Below are 22,625 nucleotides of genomic sequence, written 5' to 3' on the forward strand. Positions count from 1 at the left end.
GAGAATCAATGCAAGACAAACCTATATGCATATATCCATGCTTTGTTTTCAATAGTAAAAAAGAAACAAATTTGAGTAAAGAAGTTGAAGAGTGGTCAAATAAGACTATCCAAAATTAGCTTTGTTCCTTTTTAGGATTATTTTTCTTCTTCTACTTTAGTCCTAGTTGTTCATAGTTGTTCATATCGGTTCCAATTATTGTAAGCAATTTTAGTTTTAGTTTTAAAAATATTATTCCTAAATTTTTGAATCATCACAAGACTAAATTCGATAATTAGTTTAAGAGTGTGAATTATTAATAATGTTTTAAGATTGGAAGAGAAGAATCTGGCAGAATGATGATGATTGAGAAATGAGAATAATGATAGGAATTAAGAAAAGGTTAGAGGGAAAGGCATGGCGCGTTTTTGATGATTTTATTGAGTTTTGGCGGGTGAAGAGAAAAGAAGAGGAGGGAAGGGGCATTGCGGTAATTTAGGGAGGGATCAGTTAGGGTTTTGGCATCCCATTTATAAAGGTCTGGTGTTTTAAGATTAGATCTGCTGCGGCTGGTGCGCGTGTGTCTGCGTTGCGAGCGTCGTCGTTTCGATTCGATTCCCTCTCTCCCTCTCTTTTTCCCTCTCTCTTTCTCTCTCTATCTCTCTCCCTCTCCCTCTCTCTCTCTCTCTCCCCACACTCACTCTCTTACTCTCACTCTGCTTGCTCTGCTCACTCTGCATGCTTCTTCCCTCGCTCTGATTCCGCCGAAGGGAGTGGTGTTGTCGGAAGCCAATCGAATCTCAGATCTCGGTGATCAGAATGGTGGATCCAAGTGGAAAAGTGAGTGTTAGCTATTGTACAGTGGTTTCAGGGTTTCTGATTAGGGTTTGTTTGATTAATGGAGGTTGTTGTGCAGGGATCGGAGGGTGAGGACTCAAACCCTAACGCGCCTTCCTCGGGGAACAGTCCCAGCAGCAACAATGAGCAGAAGAAAACCTGCGCCGATTGCGGCACCACCAAGACTCCACTCTGGAGGGGAGGTCCGGCAGGGCCTAAGGTCAGTACACCACACTCTCCATTTCTCAGATCGCGCCACCTGGACTAACCTCAACCCTTGATCTCACTCTCTTATCGTTTATTTTTTCAGTCTCTGTGCAACGCCTGCGGGATCAGAAGCAGGAAGAAGAAGAGAGCGATTCTCGGGATAAGCAAGGGGAGCAACGAGGATGGGAGGAAGGGGAAGAAGAGTGGCGGCGCCGGTGCCGCCGCTCTCGGTGGTGGCGCGTTGGGGAGGGAGGTCTTGTTGCATCGATCGCATTGGAAGAAGCTCGGGGAGGAAGAAAAAGCTGCGGTGCTTTTGATGTCGCTCTCGTATGGATCCGTTTATGCCTGAACCAAATTCAATCATTTTATTGATGTAGAAGATGCAGAAGAAGAATTATTAAGGAGAAATCTAGATTTTGTTTTAGGATGTTCCCCCCCTAACCTTTTCCGAATTGTATATGTTTTAGTTTTCTTCTCTATTGAGTGATTGAGTGTGTGGGTTGGTTGTCAACAGTTGTAAGAAATGAAATCATTCAAGTCCAATTTTGGTAATATAGTTAGTCCTCTATTTCTCAAACTTCTTCTGCCCTGTCTCGACATTTCTCTGCTATCACCTTACTATATACCATATATCGCTACTTGTCGGTGCCGTGAAAGGAAAATTGACCAACAATTTAACTTTCCGATTCACTAAATTCGAATGTTTTAAACAAACAGTTGGTGATCAATTGCCAAAGTTGTGATCTATGAATCGGTGATGTGAAACTCTAGCGATCATTGAGGTGATCCCAAATTTTTAAGCGGGTCATTCAAATTATGTAATTGAATTTGGTAAGTTGTTAAAATTCGGTTTGTTGTTTATGGAAAAGGGTTGGAGGTGTTACAAATTTGGGGGAAAAAAGGAAAGAATTTGAAAGAGGAGGGAAGGTGAAATTCATAGTTCCCGCTAGTTTGAATATAGAAAAAAAGAAAGGGATTTGAGACATCAATGTAACATGATGTTACAAAGTTGAAGCGCCAAATAATATCTTTTTTGACATAGAAGTACCACTAGTACCTTTTAATCAATTTACCAATTGAGTTTTATTATTTTCATCCTCGTTTAAGTGAAGTTAACATTAATCTCTGGAGTACAAAATGTTTAGATGCATGCATATTATAAAAAAAAAGGGGTAATATAATCCTTTTCAAAAAAGCTTTTAAAAAAATTGACGTTTTAGTGTAATTTAAGAAAATTTCACTGTGTCTTTGTCAGGATTGACTATTGGTTTTAATGTGAACTACTAAATGCGTCTTTTTCAATGTTGAGCATATGGAGACACGAGTTAAATAAAGGTGGGAAAAGAACTGCAAATATTGAGTGAGGTTTCAGTTTCATTTATTAATATAAATGACAATGCATCTCAATCTTCATTTGCTTTGCCATCAGTTTCTTTGACTTAATTTTGCGGCTCTTACATGTAATCTTATTTTTGGTCTTTTCTCTGTGGTTTCATTTCCTTTTTACTTTTTCACCACCTACAAAACATTGCCACAATGATTTCACCATTAATTACGTGTAAACTTAGATGGAGATAAACCATTCCGGAATGATTAAGATAATCAATCTAAAAATAATAATTAAGATGTTAGAAAATATTAACAATCAAATATTATTTCCAAATAAACATGGAAATCTGTTGATAACAAAGACCACTAATGCATTATAAACTAAATACTCACTTTTTCTTCTTTTTATATTGTTAGTATTGAAATTCAAGCATTTTTACTCATTCCAAATTGCTTTCCTACTTTGACTACAATTGCGAGTTTTGAATGACAAAAAGTTGGACCGTAGTTAATTGAATAGACCAATTATGCTTTATTGACCATAGTTAAATACGAAATATTGGGTTTCATATGACAATTTATACTTAACTGGCGACAACCTAATTGCCACTCAGAATACTCTTAAAGTGTTGTCCTTTTTTTAATTGGATGAAAAGGACAAAATATATGATATAACATTACTTTTCTAGGTGTGCTTTTGACAAAAATCATTGCTCTGTTTTGTATTAAAATAATCAAAGTAAAACAACAAATCTTCATTTATATTCTTTTTCTTTACGATATTTGTGTTATCCAAACACGTTATATTTATTACAATCATGATAAAATAAAACAAAGCCATAATAATATAAATAAATAAATATGTAAAAGAAATCATCTATAGATGTAGTAAAGAATTTATAGTATAATGGATAAAATCACATGTGACAATCCATTATAGATATAAAAACGGTTTTAATAAAAGTGAACGTTTGTAATTATAAAAAAAAATGAAGAATAGCATCAAATGAATTTTTTTTTTCTCTCCTTTTCTGTATTACATTATTCATTTATCACAAAATTCGTTTTCTTCTATCTTTGTATATCTTCCCTAAGTGCAGAACTTATTGTATAAAACAAAAGTACAAATACAGCTGTTTGTCCAATTTGAAGTTATTTGAGCATTGCTATGATATGAATGAGAAACATGGTACCTGGTTAACGTGGTGCTGTCTTACGTATCCATCATTGTTGGAAGATTTATGAGGTAGTCCTCAAGTTTTCTCAATGTGAGTTTATGTATACGTAACATGGCATCTTCCTTAAATTCCAACACAATGATTATTGAAATGAACACAATAATTGTTGTGACGATGCAGCTTAGTAATATGTCTACTTTTTGCATGTCAAAGAGGTCTTGCTTTCTGAAATATCCTGAATGATGAGTGTGAGAAAACTAAGAGGAATTGACAGTGGAGTAGAAGTGGTAAAAGGTAAATATGATTGGTGATTTTTTTTTTTTAAACTTTTTTGTATAATTAGATAATTTTGTTTAGCACAAAGTTATGTTTGATTTCCCCTATGTACTTCAAATGTTGAATTGAAACACAGATTAATATAGTGAAATCAACAAATATCACAATCATCTTTCACCTTTACCGATTATTTGATTTTGGTGTTTCAACTTTACATCGAGGGAATTAGGTTATTAGTTGTTATTACTTATTGCATGATTTTGGTTAGAGTTAGTTGTATTGATTTGGTTGCTTGCTTTTTTTTTAAAAAATATTTTAATTTTAAATTTTTTATAAATTTTGAATGTTTTTAATTAAGTTTTATTATATAAAGTATTTAAATTTTATATTTTTTAATTAAGTATAATTTTTGTTTTGTTAATAGATTCATTCTACGTGTTAACAAACATGAGATTATGTGGTTAATATAAAATTGATATAGTAGTTAATGTGAAGCAAGTAATTTTAATTGTTCTCATTAAAAACATGTTAGATAGCAAGGACATGATACTCTTTAATAGCTTTTATGTTATTATCTAAAACAATTCAGGATTACCGGAACATCATTGATATAATCATCTTTATTATCTAACAAGTTTTCAATAAAAAAAATACTAATTATTTTTCATTAATCACAATATGTATCTAACAAGGTCAATTTTTTTATTTTCTTTTTTAATTTTCAAAAGTCGACTCCATTTTTTTATTTGTAAGTTTTAAAAATAATTTGGTTAAAAAATATAATAAATTATATAATTGTATCATCTCTGACTATATATAAATAGCATTCACGGTTATAATTGCTATTTTAGTGTATACAATTCCATGTTCATTTTACCTTTTATTAATATTTTTTATTTTATTATTTTATCTTTTAAATTTTGTAAATTTTCTTTAATTTATTTTTATAACCATTTTGTAACTTTTGTTTTAGTATACACAATTTTTCTAACCAATTTTACCTTTTATTAATATATTTTATATTTTAAATTTTCTAAATATTTCTAAAACTCAATAAGTGAATACACTTATAATTAATATAAAATATTATCTACCCCTAACATTAATGTATAAAGAAGTATTTAGTCATCATCTTTTGTTAATAGTAACTCTTCCTTTTTTATAATAATGAAAAACTCTATGTTATATGCGAAATCAAATATTGATTAAAGAATCTAAATATATAATCACTTATAATAAATACTTTTAATTTTATTATTCATAAATGTTATAGCTACCTTTTAAACCCATATAACTTTTACACTGGAAATGGAAATATTAGAATGACAATAGAACAAAAGTAAAATGGTAATAGTATTTATTAGTGTTTAAAATTTAAATGGTGTTTATACGATATTTCACTGTAGTTAAATAAAAAATATGAATTTAAGTTAATAATGTTTAAGTGAGCTAACTTGGTTTGTATGGAGTGACATATAATGGATTGGATTAAAAATGAATGAGTCTAACATGTGTCACTTTTTGGTGAGTTAGAAATTTTACAATTGTCATCAATTTATTATCGATTCAAAAATTAAGTGGGTTGACACACTAAATTATATAAAAATAAAAATATATATTCTTTAGTCATTTTCAAATATTCAATGTTGTAAGATCTCAAAAATATCAAGAAATGTAAATAAATACAAAAAAATTATTTTTTTCTTGTTCAATGACAAAAAAAAGAAAAATTTAGTAAAGAAGTGGATTGCTGGTTAAGTGAGGATATTGAAAATTACAGAATCTAAATAAATGCAGATAAATAAAATGAAATTAGTTTTTTTTTTCTAATTAAAAGATATGAAATAGGTATAGGTGGGTTGTAGGTTAAATGAGTCTAAAGAATATTTCAATACCACTTGACTTAAATTCATGATAAGTCAAATTATATATATATATATATATATATATATATATATATATATATATATATATATATATAATTTCAGAATTAAATAAATAGACGTTGTTATTATATAATGATAAAAATTGAAAGACGTAAAATAACATAATTAATTAGAGTGAAAAAAAACTACAATTATATTTTAAATTGTGCTAATTTGTTATATTTTAAAATGACAATTATATTTACAATATACCATAATTATTTTGATGTATTTTTCTCCTACTAATTTGTTTAAGATGAAAGCATTATAAAGAGTAAAAAAATAAACTTTCACTTACTTTTTGTCTCTGTTCATTTTTGTAAGAAAGTCTTTAAGTTTTCAAGGATTTGTTTTCTAATTATACTTATTTCAGCTACTTCTACCAATTTATACAAAGAAATGAAGTCTTGAATTCTTTACATTTCAAAACTAGTGATGCTCATTATGTATTTGTTTCTTCTTCCTCTTTTAGGAGGAACATGGAGAGCCGTAACTAATTAGAATTAGTAAGTTAGACTTATTAGGTTTTGTTGAAAATCGTAGTTCTTAACCATATTTTATGTAATTAACATGACTTAGAATTAATAATTTAATATTTACAAGTAACTTTTATCTAAGAGTTAATTCTATAAGATATTTGATACATATTATTTGTTTTAGATCTTTATATTCAACTCTTAAACAATAAGAGTATTAGGTATATCGAAACAAATATTTTCATTGAAGTCTAAAAAGAATAAAAATTTATCTTTGAATTTACTTTTTTATTTTTTCAATTAAATTTAAAGAGTATGAAAATTTATTCTTACAACCACTTTTTTATTTTTTTAATTTATAGTTAAAGGAAATCTCTTTTTATCTTGATAAGTATTAATTTATCGATTTCAAATTTCTTAAAGATAAAATTATTAAATTAAAAAAATCTCTACTCGAAATTCTTCGATAAACTTAGAGTCAATTATTAGAATCACAGTTCCACTTATTTGGTGAATTATGTGTTTTATCTTAAAAAATTTCCACTCAAACAATATTATTTTATAAATGAATTTACATATAAGAAAATTTAGATGTTACGTGGTATGTTAATGGAAGGAGTTCCAATTAGAGTGAAAGTTAAAGAGAGAGTGGGTAGCCAAGAATGGTTAAAAATGAATCATTTGTGTTACGTTAAAAGGTAACTAATGATGAGCTTTTGAAATATACAAAAAGGTTTATGTACCTTTCATGGTGGCTGTAGTAGATCCGTATAAATACCAAAGTTATACTTATACACACAAAAAACATTGTGGCAGAGCCAAAACATGATCTACAAACAAAAAAGAAAAAACCGAAGAGAGAGAGAGTGTGAGGTTGGATATGGACGCTAGGGCCCATTTGGCATTCACACCACCATTGTGCCTTACAGCTAATTCCTGCCAACACATTTTTGTCCTTTACTTTGTTTTTTTCATAAAACTAAATCAAAATATATCTTTACCATATTTTCTGACCATCACCACACTATAAAATTTCCCTAACAATTTAGACACAAAACATGCACCCTGTCTCTCTTCATCATATACCCAAATCAATAATTTCTTATGGGGTGTTCATCATTTTTTTTTTCCTTTTTGCCGAAGATGACAGAAGAGTGTTTAATGAACTTATTAATTTTATTTTGTGTAAATCTGTTTCTTTTTTAATGAAAGGAAAACATTTTTTGTGCACTGTGTCTCCGAATTGAAGAACAGGGCGTTCACAACCTAAAGAATATTAAAGGCTGACCGAATTCTGGTCAACGAATCCAAAATGTCAATTTGAAATGGTGATGTTGGAAAATAGAGGGTTCCAGAACAATCCTGATACTAATGTATATAATTTTGTTTAGGGATTATAATCGTATTTGTTTGTGCATTTCCTTTTCTAAATTAGGTAGGAAGCATTTATTCAAACTTATGGAGTTTGAAAAGACGACAAGGTGAAGGACAAGTTTTGTTTTGATGTTTTGTGAAGAAGAACGTTAAGCTAGGGTTTGATTTATGAGACATTATTAAGACGCTCCCGAATGTAGTTGGGTTGGAATGACGTTGGTGGCGACAAAGAATTCAATCAACCCCATACTTTCAAATCATAAAACTCGCTTCCACCTCCATCACTGTCACCTTCATCACCTACACAACACACTCGATTCATGTGTATAAAGTCATCGACAAATTTTAAAGTAACCACGAAACACTGTACCAAATTATTTGCATCACGTGAATAAGTGTAATTTATTTCAATTTTATACTGACCAAATAACACTTCACTAGTAGTAGTAGTAATACATAAAATCTACATTGGCACTAGAAATCCAGAGAGAGAAAACATATGTAGTAAGAGGATGCGCGTGCGTGCGTGCGAGTTCACATGTGTGGGTTCTGTAGGTGTGTGCAGGGCAGAACGGGAAATACACCACCGCTTCCATCTCTCACTCTCATTTCCCTCAGAATCTCTAGATCTGCAAATCTGCGCCGTTATTTCCACTATAGCCCTTTTTTTTCTTGTTTCTTGCATTTACGATCAAAGCAAGAACATCAGAAAGGAGGACAAACTAATTGCACAGAGAACAAAAGAGGCCGTCCAGGGCGTAGGAGCGGCGGCGCCCGGCGCCGGCGGGCTGTAGTAGTAAAACGGAAAATACGGCACAATCGGGTTCGGCGGCGGTGGTCTGGGGTAGTTTCCGTTGCTGGGGGGAGGGTAGTAGTAGATTCCTCCACCACCGCCGGTGGATGCTGGTGGAGGTGGTGAGTAGTAGGTGTACTGAGAGGGTGGGGGTGGAGAGTAATAGTAGGAACCTCCGCCACCGCCCCCGGAGGAAGGAGGAGACGGCGGTGGGGGGCAGTTTGTGGTGGAAGGAGGTGGCGGTGAGGGCGGCGGCGGCGGCGGAGAAACTTGGCCGCAGGGGTTTTCACAAGAGGAACACATTGTGCACTGGATCTGCGCGTGTGAGGTGGCTTTTAGGGAGTGTTTATGATCGGCATCTTCTCCCATTGCCACACTAGACAGAAGCAACAACGTTAAACACAAGATCCTCATCCTTCACAAACTACTGCTACTGCTACCTAGAAAGCAAGGTAAAGAAGAGAAGGGAGTGGAGTGTGGGAAGAGAAAGTTGGGTGAAGTAAAGAGTAGGAAATAGGAACTCCTAGTCTCTTATCTTTTAAGCTACCACCCTACACTTTTTATTAACGCCACCAACTTTATACTATAATATGCAATTTTTCGTTGTGTGCGAATGAATGGTTGGTTAACGGACACCAGATTAAAAATAAAAGTTTAATGAGTTATATTGTAAAAGATGAGGTCGACACGTTTTGGTTTCACACGTTGGGAAGACTTGTTTGAATTGAACACTGGCACTGTTGGAGCTGTGTTATGTTATGATAACCAAAATAGCTGATTACGTTACTCTCGTAACTTTGAAATTAAAATAACTAGTTTTAGGACAGTGCAGAAGACAACATATATGTGTTTGTTTTATTTTGATAGTAAAAGGTAGAGTTTGTGTAAATGCATGGGTGTTATTGAGAGAATTGGGTGATGATTCATTTTTGCAGTTGAAAGAGATGATGAGGCAACTCAAGAAGGAGACGCAAAGCAGACGCAACTTCCACGTGGCTCTGCTACCGTTAGGAACTCATCGCATCACATTATACTATCTTATTCTTATGTACTCTATTTCCAATTCGTATAAACATTCCTTTTTAATACAATTTCTTAATAAAAATACCAATATCAACAAAATTTTAACCATTTTTAATAATTGTTTTATTCATAATTTACACTATGTAATTACATTTACTAGTTAATGAATAAATTTTAGTATTTCATCTGAATTAAAGTTGAGTGTTCTAAACTAAAGAATAAATACATAGATTAAAGTTAATAATATTTTAATTCAAAAAATCTAAGTATCTCAGTTTTGATATTACTTTTTTAGTTATAAATAAAATGTTTATAGATCACATTTAAATTTAAAAATAATATTTTAATTACACAAAAATCTTGTTAAAATAATATCATGTTAGTAATGAATTTTAAACTTAATTCAACCTCGCATAACTAATTAGTAAAAAGAAATTTACACCTCATTTATATATTATTAAATTATTAAATTATTTTATTTTTAATCGAATTAAAATTTCCGACGATAATTCTTATTTTGTTGGGTGCAATTCTCACCTATGTTTTTTCGTGAAAATAAAAAAACAGTTGAAAGTTTTTCTACGTGGACACACTCATGAGATGGCTAAATTTCTAACAGAACGGCATTAAATAATATATAGGAGCAAGTACTCCCAAGAAAAGCTATTAAATCAAGCAACTAAAGCCATTAATAAGAATACAAACAAGCTCACTTTCTCTCTTTTTTGGTAAATTGACATGAGTTGGTAACGATGAAAGTCTTGTGTAAAACTAAAAACAGAAAAAATATTATGTTTTTGTGTTGTTTCTGAAGCAATTAATACAGTGGTTAAGTTTGAACCAACAACATCACATATTTGAGAAAAGACGACACAGCCAACCAAACAAAGAATTGACTCACACCTAAGGTTGCTAAGTATAAATAACATTTTGAGTAAAATGTTGTCTTATTTGCAAAATGTTATTTGGTCCACTCTTCTAGCTGTGGAATATCTTTAGTATTTGTGAAATGAAATGATTATTTATTGAAAAGAAGTGAAAAGTCATGGCTTTTATGATTGTTTCAAATGGCATAAAATGTAAAAGTTTTGTAGATGAATGGAGTATGAGATGTGTGTGTTTTCAGTGGTAATAGCATGAGATTGTAGTGTCCGAAATGGTCGTTTTGAGTATATCTTCAAAACATGGTGACAACATCGTTCAAATTCACCCACACAGATGGTTCTTTTCACAAATATGTTCGTTTGTTTCTTGAAAAGGAAAATAAAAATAAAATACTATCCTCTCTCTTTGTACAAAATTTGCATGCAATTTATTTTTCATTGTCATATCAGATACATTGAATTAGGAAAGAATTTATATGCTCTATAAAGATGATGGTATAGAACAATAATAACAGAATGTGCTGTATATTATTATCAAGAAGTTTGGAAATAATACTATGAAATGTGGCATCCTTGATTACTTCCTTTATTCATTATTCATGCTTGTGTTAGACTGTAATATAATTAACAAATAAAAAAAAAGAATAATAAATGACACCTAGAAAAAGAGAGATTTTATAATTATATGACCTCACAAAGAAAGAGAGAAAAATGACAAGTTTCGATTAGCAATTTAAAAATAATAAGGACCTATGTTTAGTCACTCATAGGAATCATTTTAACATAGATTTCATTGTTGATAGAATGAAAACAAAGGAAAACCACTAAGGCTATGTTTTATAATCTTTAATGAAAATATTATAAGGATTCTCTCTTTCAAGTAGTGTTTATTTATTATAGGAAAAAAATATGTTTTTGTCCCTCAAGTTTGAGCCAAATTTAAAAATGGTACCTGGTCGAAATTTGGTCACTGTTTGGTCCCTGTACTTTCAAAATTATTGTTTTTTGTTCTTATTTTTGGACGGCGTTAAAAATAACAAACGGCGTGCCACGTATTATTTAATTTTTTTTTATAAAAAAAAAACTAGCGTTGGCTAGGCCGACGCTTTTCACAAAAACTGGAAAAAATATGTTTTTGGTCCCTAAAGTTTAAACTTAATTTGAAAATGGTTCCTGGTTGAAACTTAGTCACTGTTTAGTCCCTGCACATTGAATAATAATTACATAATAATAATAATAATATTACATAATAATAATATATAATTATTAATAGTATTATTATTATATAATAATAACAATAAGTATTATTATTATATATGATTATTAATAATATTAAAATAAATAATAATACTATAACTATTATTAGTATTAATATTAATAATAATTACATAGTAATAATAATATATCAGTAATAATATATTCAAATTAAATTCAAACTTCAGGTGTCAAAAACATATTTTTGTCCAGTTTTTGCGAAAAGCGTCGGCCTGACCCTAGTTTTTTTTTTTATAAAAAAATTAAATAACACGTGACACTCCGTTTGTTATTTCTAACACCATCCAAAAATAGGGACTAAAACAATGATTTTGAGAGTACATGGACCAAACAGTGATCAAGTTTCAACCAGAGACCATTTCCAAATTTGGCTCTTAAGGGACAAAATACATATTTTTCGCTTTATTATAAATTGTAATTATAACATAATTTACATGTTAAAAACCATCCGTTATCATAATTTTTAGTTATATGAAATAAATATTAATCTAATAAGTTCTTTTACACTAAATTGTTATTATTTGGTTGGTGTGAGTAAATTACGACATGTAACGTTTTTTGTAGCTGATAATAACAGTCTTCCACCAAATCTCGTTGTGGATGTGAGCAATTTTTGTTTGAAATTTATGTAAGGTTTTTCTGTTTTATAAGAGAAAAGGGTCAAAGGCCCAGATTAGGGAGATCATGCTCATTGACACAACTGTTCATAATCCAATTTCTTTTTGCACCTTATAAATATGGAAATTCTTGCTTTGCTATTAAAAGTTGACTTTCAAATTATGCTATCTGAAAGTTATTTTTACTTTTGGATTGATAAATTTGTAATTTTTTTTTACAAAATGATAACTTTTTAAATTATACAATTTGTAAGTCATGTTTTCATAACAAAAATGTTTTAATCGTGTGATCTAGGAGTGTTTTCCATAAAAAAGCCTTTCAGATTGTATAATCTGAAAGTTTTATTTATTTATTTATTTATTTTAAAGCTTTCATAGTGGACAAGTTATAACACTTTCTTCTCTAAATCCACTACACAACTTTGGCAGCGGAAAGAAGGAGATGCCAACGGCAAGGGGTGGCAGCAGAAGGTAGCCGTTTGGTCTTTTAACCACCCCAATGGAGGTGTACATAGAAACCATGGTGGTATAGAAAGAAATTTGTGTGACATTGGGCCCAACTTGGGCTCTCTCAGGGTCCTAGCAACAAAACCTATGGGCTTCCTACTCAAGATTATTTTCAAGAAAAACTTTGCATGTGAGTGTTACAGTAATAAATTGACATCTATAAATAAAACATTTTTTTTATCAGCAATAAATAAATAAATAGTTGTTAGTGCTGAGTAAAAGAAGTGGTAATAGTAATATATGAACATATCATATAATCTTTATTTTAGCAACCCATTTAATTTGAAATAATTGTATTATTTTTCACTTCTAATAGAAGTTTATGTTGACAAATTCCGCAGCTTAGAAATATCTTCTCTTTTCACCTATAATTAACGGGAATGTTAGTTCGGAACTTTCTCCAATTTAAAACTTCTTTGAAGTGGAAAATAAATAAAAAATAGTGGTGAAGTTATTTAAAATGGAGTTAATTATAGGAAAAATATGAATGTTTTTGGTGAAAGAGTGACACAGACGTGGCCGCAACTCAAGCCGCGGATATTAGCTTTTCACTAATAGTCCACCACGTTTGGCCCAATCACGTTATAACGTATATCCCAAACGCAAACATAAATCCACTAGAGTCAACACTTAAAAGCTCGTTTTCATTGGGGATCTACCAATTCAAATTAAAGCACTTAATAGAGCTGTTAAATGGAACGTTTGATTTGAGTCTCAAAAATTCACAAATTTATATATTTTTTTCTACTAAAGTAAACATACACTTTTTCTCCTTTGTAAAAAAGAGAGGATCCGTTTGCATAATAAAATAATAAATTTTAATAGGTTATGAGAATGGAAAGACACGCAAGTTTTGAACTGGAACATGCTGTGTCTTTTGAATTAATTAACCAAACACGGCACAAAGAAAGACATAAAAACCAAAATTAAAATCCAAACACGTTCAAATGCCATTCACTGATTACAGCTGCTTGCAAGCGCGTTTCTTCCAGCAATCACTTTCTCACATACAAAAAAAAAGACCAAACAAAAGCTACTTAATATCGATGCGTCGCGTTTCTCTCTCCTAGTTCAAATTTCGAATTCCAAAAACCAGAATGCTCCTCCCAATCCAGTGTTGCTACCTCAGCACCATCGCTGCGCTAACAATCTTCCTCTCAACCACGTCGTTTTCCGATGCTCAATCCTGTAACGGCATCCTCGTTTCTTATGCCTATACCGGCGGCTCGCGGCTCCCGCCCAATGTCTCCAACGCGGCGGAACAGCCCTACCGGTTCGAATCGACGGTGACAGTACTCAACAACGGTCTCGATGAGCTCAAGTCGTGGAAGGTCTTCGTGGGGTTCGACCATGACGAGTTGTTGGTCTCTGCGTCCAATGCGGTTCTCGCCGATGGCACAACCCTCCCCGCTGCCGTCGGAAACGGCACTGTTTTCGCTGGCTACCCCATGACCGATCTCAAGACCGCCGTCGCAACTGCCGGCGACTTGACCCAGATGCAGGTTCAGATCAACCTCGTCGGCACCGTGTTCGGGGTGGCGCCGCCCAGTGTTCCGATGCCGAAATCCATCAACCTCGCTAATGATGGATTCCTCTGTCGTGCATCCACCACCCAAGGTAGGGTTATTCTCCTTGATCTGTGACTGTAGCTTAGGTGCTTGTGAAAATGTTGTTTAAAAAAAAGTTTGAATTTTTAATTGCGTTGAAGTTAGGTTAAGGTTAGTTTTGTTTGATCTGTGAAAGGATTGATCGGGTTTAGTGAAATGCTGTGATTAATGAAATGGGGTGGGGTTACTTTTTGTATTTTCAGGGAAGAATGCTAGTAGTGTGTGCTGCACCAGAGATCCCAAGTTCAAAACTAACATCACCACGGATGAAGAGTTTCTGCCACGTCAGAATGGTGATCTTAGCATTATGTATGACGTGATAAGAACTTACGATTCTAATTACTGGGCTGAGGTTACTATTGCAAACCATAACCCACTTGGGAGGCTTGACAACTGGAGGTTGAGCTGGGACTGGATGAATGATGAGTTTATATATTCAATGAAAGGGGCTTATCCTTCTGTTGTGGATGCTTCTGAATGTCTGTTCGGTAAGCAAGGTACATTCTATAGGGATCTTGACTTTGCCACTGTTTTGAATTGTGAGAGGAGGCCAACCATAATCGATCTCCCTCCAACCAAGTTCAATGATTCTGACCTTGGGAAGATTCCCTTTTGCTGCCGGAATGGTACTATTTTGCCGCCCTCCATGGACCCTAGCATGTCAGCTTCAAGATTCCAAATGCAGGTTTTCAAGATGCCACCGGCGCTTAACCGGTCCCAACTTTCACCGCCGCAGAACTGGAAGATAAGTGGTACCCTCAACCCTGACTATAAATGTGGCCCTCCAGTAAGAGTGAGTCCCACGGAAAACCCTGATCCTTCTGGCTTACCGTCGAACAAAACTGTGATGGCCAGTTGGCAGGTTGTGTGCAACATTACAACAGCCAAGGGAACATCAAGAAAATGCTGTGTTTCGTTTTCGGCCTATTACAATGATTCAGTTGTTCCGTGCAAAACATGTGCTTGTGGATGTCCCCAGAACACAGAGAGAACATGTAGTGCTACTGCCCCAGCTATGTTGCTTCCACCAGAGGCACTTCTTGTTCCTTTTGAAAACCGATCCGCCAAGGCCATTGCTTGGGCAAGCCTGAAACATTTTCCGGTGCCAAAGCCGATGCCATGTAGTGATAACTGTGGTGTGAGCATCAACTGGCATTTGGTCTCGGACTACACTAAAGGATGGAGTGCAAGGGTGACACTTTTTAACTGGGGTGAGACCAATTTTGCAGACTGGTTTGCTGCAGTAGAAATGGACAAAGCAGCTGCAGGTTTTGAGAAAATGTACTCTTTCAATGCAACTCTTCTAGATGGCGTAAACAACACAATTATTATGCAAGGTTTGCCAGGACTGAACTACCTTGTAGCAGAAGCTGATGGAGCTGACCCTCTGAGAGATCCTAGGGTGCCTGGTAAACAACAATCAGTGATCTCTTTCACAAAGAAACTTACTCCTGGAATCAATACGATTCGTGGAGATGGCTTTCCCACTAAAGTCTTTTTCAATGGAGAGGAATGCTCTCTTCCATCGGTGCTTCCAACTAGTGGTGGTTCTTGGAATGGTTTTTCATTGGGTACTTCAGTGCTTCTATCACTGTTGTCGTTCCTCTTGATGAGATGATAGTGGCTATGTTTGATTTAGACTTTGGCTTGCTCTGTCCCGAGACAGGATTTGATTCATATATTGACCTTACCACAGAAACTCAGTGGACTTAGTCGTGCTGTTGTAACATTCACGCGTGTGTCTGGTTTGGATGCTGTCACTCATTGTTCAATTCATATGTGATTCTTTCGAGCATGTTATAGTACAGAGGATTGTAGATTTGTGTTAGATGATGATAGAAATATATTCCTTTTTCTATTAAAACTTTATTTTTTTCTCCTTTCATTGTTTCTTTTGTTTGCGTTAATCTGAGTAATTTTTCCTTGTCGAGGTGTGTTTCATTCTGATTTAAAAATCGACGCCGACCAACATAAGTAGTTAAAGTGTTTAAATTAATCTAAATTGTAAGAGGCGGAAATAATTGATTCTGAGATTAAACCAAGCATAACTTAAATTGGAAGCAATTTGAATGATATAGGGAGTGGAAAAAGAGAGGGAAAAAAATGGAAATGGAAATGTGAGTCCAAAGTAATACCTCAAATATTTATACGAATTAAACATTTATCAGACTTAGTTTATTATAGATATGTTGTATAATATTAAGAATATATTAGTTATAATCTCTTCCGCTACGATTTGATATAATTAAATGGTAAATCACTTTTGTAACATTGTAGTTCTCTTTTTTAAAAGAGAAGGGATGAAAGTAGAAAGGATGACCATTTTTTATGTTGTTAAATGAGAAAAAAAGGATAAAATTATTATTTTGTATATATAATGACAGTAATGAGTTTCAAACTTAGAACCCAGGCTAACTATCTAAACACTCACAATCACGTAAAATGACAAATTCCTTAAATAAATAAATGAGATGCATAATCATTAATTATAAACCAACGTTATTTAATATCCAATTCCACTTTAAAAACTATAGCCCTCTTTGAGATTGGAATTTCTCATCATGATTTCTTATTGAATAAAGTTGTCCTTTGTTTAGAATAGAAATTGGAAAAAGAAGAAAAAGTGGAAGAAAGGACACAAAGTAGAAAATGAAAGGATAAGTATACCCATTTTCTTTTACGTTTGCAGGGTCACAACATATTTCAAACTTATGAATGTGTTTGAATTGAACAGAGAATTCTTAAACAGAATTTAGGTTTCATAAAATTTTAAAATACTTCATAATGAAAAATATTGTTAAGATAAATTTATTTAAACGTAATTCAAATTTTCAAATTTTATGAGAGTACCGAGATTTCTTAAAAAGTAATAGTTTCAATTTTTTTATCTCTCAAATTTATGTTTTTTTAACCTTAGTTCAATTTTGATTGAAACATTGTTGACTTGACTAAAATTAAAACATTATTGAGACTATTGTTTGTTCTTATTGGTTTCTATTAAGATTAGTTTTACTTAAATCGATTGAAGTTAGTTTTTTATTAAAACTGTTAGGAATATTTTTGTGTTGTAAAATATTTTGTTTCTGGTTTGATATTAATTAAAGTTTTCATATCAATATTGGGAACACTATTGTTGATAGATGTGAATTAGATTTTTTTTTATGGACCTCTCTATCTTGGTTATTACTTTATATCAATGTCTCTCCAATGTTTTTTTTCTAATTTAGACTAAAAGAAATTCAAGCAACATTTTTTTTTATCAGCAATGATTCAAGCAACATTAATTAGGAATGTTGTAAAGATCTCTTTTTCTTTTTTCTTTTTTTTCATCAAAATTTTCATAACAGGTTATTATTGATGGATTTGAACTAGAGGCTTTTTTTTAAGGAATCTATCTCTATTATTATATTTTGCCAATATCTTCAATAGATTTTTTTGTTATTTACACTAATATTATTCTTTGTCAATGTTAACTTTTGTTTTTCTAATTTAGACTATAAATACTTTCAACTAACATTAACTAGAATTATTTTTTTTTATCAGTATCAATTGAAGAAATTTCTTAGTCGACATTGATTGATCGGTACGAAAACAAATCTAGTAAAATAACTTTGATGTATGTCAACCTAAATATTGAATTACATCAACAGATAAAAATGGATGCCTTTTCCATGTTCAACCCCAATAATTAAGATAAGAAAATGAGCAATATATATATATAAGTGTAGGAATCATATGCTTCCAACTAAATCTTAACTTGCATCAAACGACTAAATTAATGTTTTTTTTTTCTTTTAACTATACGTACCTGAATACAATTTCTTTAATTGTTAAAGGGTGTGATTTTTTGTGTGTGCCCTTGATGACAAGAATTTGGGATTAAAGTGGTTCTAAGTATCTTAGATTATACTTGAACATTCATGCATATGCATTGAAAACACTTATACACAAAATTAACTTTCCCTATCTATGTGCATTCTGATAATTAAGTTGTTTTCGGGAAGCTGCAAAAGGGCGTTGAGAGATTCTCTAACGTAGCATAGAGATTCCCATATACGCTTGAAATATGCTTAGCAATGAATATTGCATAGCTATAGAGTGGTAGCCATAAAATCTGAGAGAAGTACCGAACCAGGTTCATGTACAAAGAATGCATGACATAATGAACATTAAAAGCACAGAAGTATCGCAGTACAGAAGCAACCAGAAAAGAATGGCCAGACCAAACGTCTAGAGCAGCCAAATGCAATATTTACATGCTTAGGGAAGTCGTTACTTACTTTGAATGACATAAATTACAAAAGAAACAGAAGAAAAAAAAAATCATAATTTGTTATTTGAAGTTAGAAAAGATCCTACGACAACTTTGCAGATGTATCAAAACCTTGCTTCTGCAATTCTGCCCTACGCCAACATACCTTCAAGAACACCCTAAAATTAGAAGCTTGCTAGCAACTTTGCTATCAATAGCAGTCAAAATTGCACGTGCCTTGTGCATATATATGCAGTTGACGTTTTTATCTGATTCATCTTAACCATTCAGACTAAGCCATTACAATACACTAGTAATCCCAGAAGTCTGAATATTTGACATCAACCAAATCCTGTTTGTTGAACAATTTAGACTCAGTTCCAAAATTGCTAACTGCAGGATGATAACGTGCTTGTGTAACATAAACTATTTACACTGACAAACTGCAATCAGAAAGAACTGGCCAGGGTTTGTTCTAGACAGGGATGTTGTCCAGAGAATAAGCATCAAATTCAAACTCACTCTCAGATGGTCCCATGCCTTCTTGCTGCCAACATTAGAAACACATGAGAAAACTGATTTGTAAATATTCCAGGTCCAAAGAAAGAAAGAGATGAAGGGCAAACCTGCTTTAGAAGCGCACTCATCAGATCCTCCTGCCCATAATGGTCAGGGAAGAGGTTAGTCTGGGAGCTTGCATCGGGAATTCTTTCAGACTTAACCCTTACTGAATTGTCAACAAGAAGCGGATGGAGGTGTTGAACAGCATTTTGGAGGTTATCTTGCTCCGACCCTTCTCCCACGGAGAACATAGCTTTTCCAATTAAAGTAGCATCTCTGCTTTGGCCGGTCTGCTGGGTAGAAGAAAACCCTTGATGCACTAAAACTGATGGCGAGACATCAATGTTACCTTGTAAATGATTTGCATGATGGGGGGCACTGTATGTCAGGCCTGGGTTTGTTATCTCCCAATCATGGGACTTGTGATGGTGCAGTTCATTAAAAATATCATAACTTGGGAATCCACCAGATGCTTTAATTCCAGATGTAACTTCCTCCTGAAATGAGCCTTTTGTTGTGATACTGGATATACCTGGAGTGCTTCCAAGAGGTAAACTATTGTTGACGGAGACTTCAGAACTTTGATTCATTGGAAAACTCAACAACGAAGAGTTTGGTGGAACAGGATTATACGCAGGTCCTCTGTTATTACCAGCAATTCCATTTCTGCCCAGAAAGCCATTAGAAATTCCATTTGATACATTAGGGTGCCCCAACGATGATGGAAGCCTGGGAACACGAGGACCAGTATTTTCACTTAGCATCTGACCTCTAGGTTGAGATTGTGGCATCTGCATCAATAAGGGGTTGCCTTGTGGGGCAGATGCATTGACTCGCATATTCAAACCGGCAATGGATTGGGTAGACTGGTGCAAATTGGCAAGCTGCTTAGGCTCCATGTTGGTGGGGATTCCAAGCAATAAGTTCATTGGTTTACTACTGCTTAAATGTTGCTGTTGGCCTTCTCCAAATCGTACCCTTGGGTTTTCAAAACTAAAAAGGTTCCTTTGATCCATGAGAGGCATTGGTACACCAGCTTTTGCAGTTGACCTACCAAGTCCTGCTGCTTGAAGAGTAGCCAGACTTTGAGCAGGAAGCTGGCCAGCAACTGCAAGAGTTTGAAGATCAATCCCATTAATCGAAGAAATTGTCCCAAACGTTGCCTCTTGAGAGCCGAGAAAGGAGTTGCTCATATTATTCTGGTGTTGAGAAACTCCACTCAATCTTCGAAGATACAACCGGTATTTCTGTAACAAAAACAAGATGAAAAAAGGGATCTTCAATCAAGTAGGTGTAAAATTTAAACCAAGTCCTTCCCAAAGTACAGACAGTATAACAGTATGATACCTGCAGGTGGCTGGCAACATTTTCTCTAGTGAGCCCAGGAACATTCATCAATTCCAGAATTTTTTTAGGAACAGCCTCTGAATACAAATATCAGATGAGTCATGCAAAATTAAAGAGTATCATAACTCTGAAGAAGAATATTCAAGCAAATTACTAGATTAAACAAAAGGAAGAATGAACATACAATAAAAAGACAAGATGACCAAATGCACAAGCAAATTACTAGAGAAAAACTCACTAAAGATGGTTCATGATATTAGCAAACTAATAGAGGCTCCAATAAGAACAGTGGAAAATAGTCAAGTAAAACACGTAGAAGAGGAACTCCGGAAAATACATGAAAGACTATAAAAATGGCTAGAACCCCAACTTGTGGGATAAGACTTGACTATAGATGCAACTTTAAAGCCAAAATAGAGTCTTAATGTATCTATTAATATTGCTGACCCGAATAATTTGAAAACCATGCCAAACCTACTTGCAATGAACCAGACAATGGGAGTATCGAGAAACTGGAAACCAAAGTGGTCAAAGTGTTGTTTGGACAATATACACACAAAAATCCCAACAACTATGCATCAAAAGTTCGGTTGCATAGGTCTTCACTTCAGTGGAAATGCAACAAAGATAGAAAAGCTACAAACAACTTCAAAAACCCAGGCAAAAGATACATACTGTCAATTCCGAGCTGATCCACAGCAGCCACAAACTGTTGATGAAGCTCCACAGACCAAACAACTCGCGGTTTCTTTAACGTGGATGTGTCATCTCTATCCTCTGCCTCCTCCTCCTCGTCCCTTCTCTTCTTTGAGTTTCTCCAACTGCCTTCGTTAGCTGAGGAAGAGTAATCTGCTTCATCAGATGCCTTAGGTTGGCGATCTCCTTCTTCGGCACTGCCGGATTGCTCTGCATCTTTCCACTCATTCTTCTTCTTCCGAACCACATGCTGCCATATGTTCTTCAAAGCCTCAATGCGAACAGGCTTAATCAGATAATCACAAGCACCGTGAGTCACACCCTTCATAACAACACTTTTACCATCATCCGCAGACATCACTGCAACAATCACAGAAAATACAAATTTAAACACCAATGCACTCCACCAGAAACAGATCTAATAAGGTCAAACGAGGCACTCACTGATAACAGGAAGGTCCATCTCCAACCCAATGTGCTCCAGAAGTTTAAATCCATCCATGTCAGGCATATGCACATCGCTTATAACAATGTCAAACCCATTTTTGTTCTCTCTAAGAAGTGAAAGCGCAGTCTCTGCTCGGTTGCATTTGGTAACTGAAACCACCACCACAACAAAAATTCTAAAAGTTCGCATACATATCAACCAAGATAAAATTCCACAACAGAAACAAAATTACAAATCTGACATCCAACGGTTAGGAAAAGTCTGATTCAGAGGAAGAATCAACAAATCAAGAAGAAAAAAACTGATCCCCAAGTAGTTAATTAAGTTGGGGTTTCAATTTTTGTTCTGTTTCTCTTTTGTTATTTTTTGAGAAGTTCAATTAATTATCGGACGTTCGAATAGGAAACAGGGAGAAACAGAAAACAGTAACAACAAACCGATGGAGGATGGAGTAGTAGTAGAGTGGTACCTTCGTAGAGGCACGTGCGAAGCATCTTCTCGAGAATCATGAGGCACGTGGGATCATCGTCGACCACCAGAACCCTGAGACCCGCCGGAAACTGGTCGGAGACGGCGTCTCCGGATTTCATAACCGCTGTTGTAGTAACCGTTGACATGGATCCCTTTCCGTTGCCCAGATTCATGCTTCGGAGATCCAAACCGAACCTAACAGAACAGTAGAACCACCACAACAATAGTAATAACAGCAACAGCAACAACATACGAGAGACAACAGTGGCGTTCACATAGTTCGAATCGAGTTCGAGGCCAAAGTGGAGCGAAACAAATTGAGGAGCAGGTGCTGCTGAGTTTGCAATTGGACCAATTCGCAACGCAAGAATCGGAGGAGAAAGAAAGAGAAGAAGAATTTTGGGTGAGAAATATATTTTTATTTCATAATAATATAAAATAAATAAAAAACAATAACTATCGTTCTGCGCCTCAAGCTTATGTCCTCGCCTTGTCACTGTTACACTCTGAATTTCTCGGTATTTAATTATTCTTTAATTATTCTCCGGTATTGATGAGATTTG

General features: G+C 33.9%; 4 protein-coding genes across 4 annotated transcripts; 2 read left to right on the plus strand and 2 right to left on the minus strand.

Moving 5' to 3' along the window:
• Positions 1 to 527: 527 nt before the first annotated feature.
• LOC114176848 (GATA transcription factor 16-like) lies at positions 528 to 1,600 on the plus strand. Its single transcript, XM_028062028.1, has 3 exons — positions 528 to 819; positions 896 to 1,036; positions 1,127 to 1,600. The coding sequence occupies exons 1-3, from the start codon at positions 799 to 801 to the stop codon at positions 1,370 to 1,372; spliced, it is 408 nt and encodes a 135-aa protein (XP_027917829.1). The 5' UTR covers positions 528 to 798; the 3' UTR covers positions 1,373 to 1,600.
• A 6,355-nt stretch (positions 1,601 to 7,955) lies between these two features.
• LOC114176296 (leucine-rich repeat extensin-like protein 1) lies at positions 7,956 to 8,965 on the minus strand. The gene has a single exon (XM_028061283.1). It carries the CDS (start codon positions 8,786 to 8,788, stop codon positions 8,273 to 8,275), a length of 516 nt encoding a protein of 171 aa, XP_027917084.1. The 5' UTR covers positions 8,789 to 8,965; the 3' UTR covers positions 7,956 to 8,272.
• A 4,667-nt stretch (positions 8,966 to 13,632) lies between these two features.
• Positions 13,633 to 16,156, plus strand: LOC114177976 (COBRA-like protein 7). The gene is made up of 2 exons (XM_028063608.1): positions 13,633 to 14,297; positions 14,491 to 16,156. The coding sequence occupies exons 1-2, from the start codon at positions 13,778 to 13,780 to the stop codon at positions 15,903 to 15,905; spliced, it is 1,935 nt and encodes a 644-aa protein (XP_027919409.1). The 5' UTR covers positions 13,633 to 13,777; the 3' UTR covers positions 15,906 to 16,156.
• A 2,267-nt stretch (positions 16,157 to 18,423) lies between these two features.
• LOC114177865 (two-component response regulator ARR2-like) lies at positions 18,424 to 22,487 on the minus strand. The gene is made up of 6 exons (XM_028063451.1): positions 22,061 to 22,487; positions 21,588 to 21,740; positions 21,123 to 21,503; positions 20,448 to 20,524; positions 19,166 to 20,347; positions 18,424 to 19,086 (listed from the first exon to the last, which is right to left on the minus strand). Exons 1-6 carry the CDS (start codon positions 22,311 to 22,313, stop codon positions 19,015 to 19,017), a joined length of 2,118 nt encoding a protein of 705 aa, XP_027919252.1. The 5' UTR covers positions 22,314 to 22,487; the 3' UTR covers positions 18,424 to 19,014.
• Between the last annotated feature and the right edge of the window lie 138 nt (positions 22,488 to 22,625).

Source organism: Vigna unguiculata, chromosome 3, assembly GCF_004118075.2.
Source record: "Vigna unguiculata cultivar IT97K-499-35 chromosome 3, ASM411807v1, whole genome shotgun sequence".
NCBI classification, from domain to species: Eukaryota; Viridiplantae; Streptophyta; class Magnoliopsida; order Fabales; family Fabaceae; genus Vigna; species Vigna unguiculata.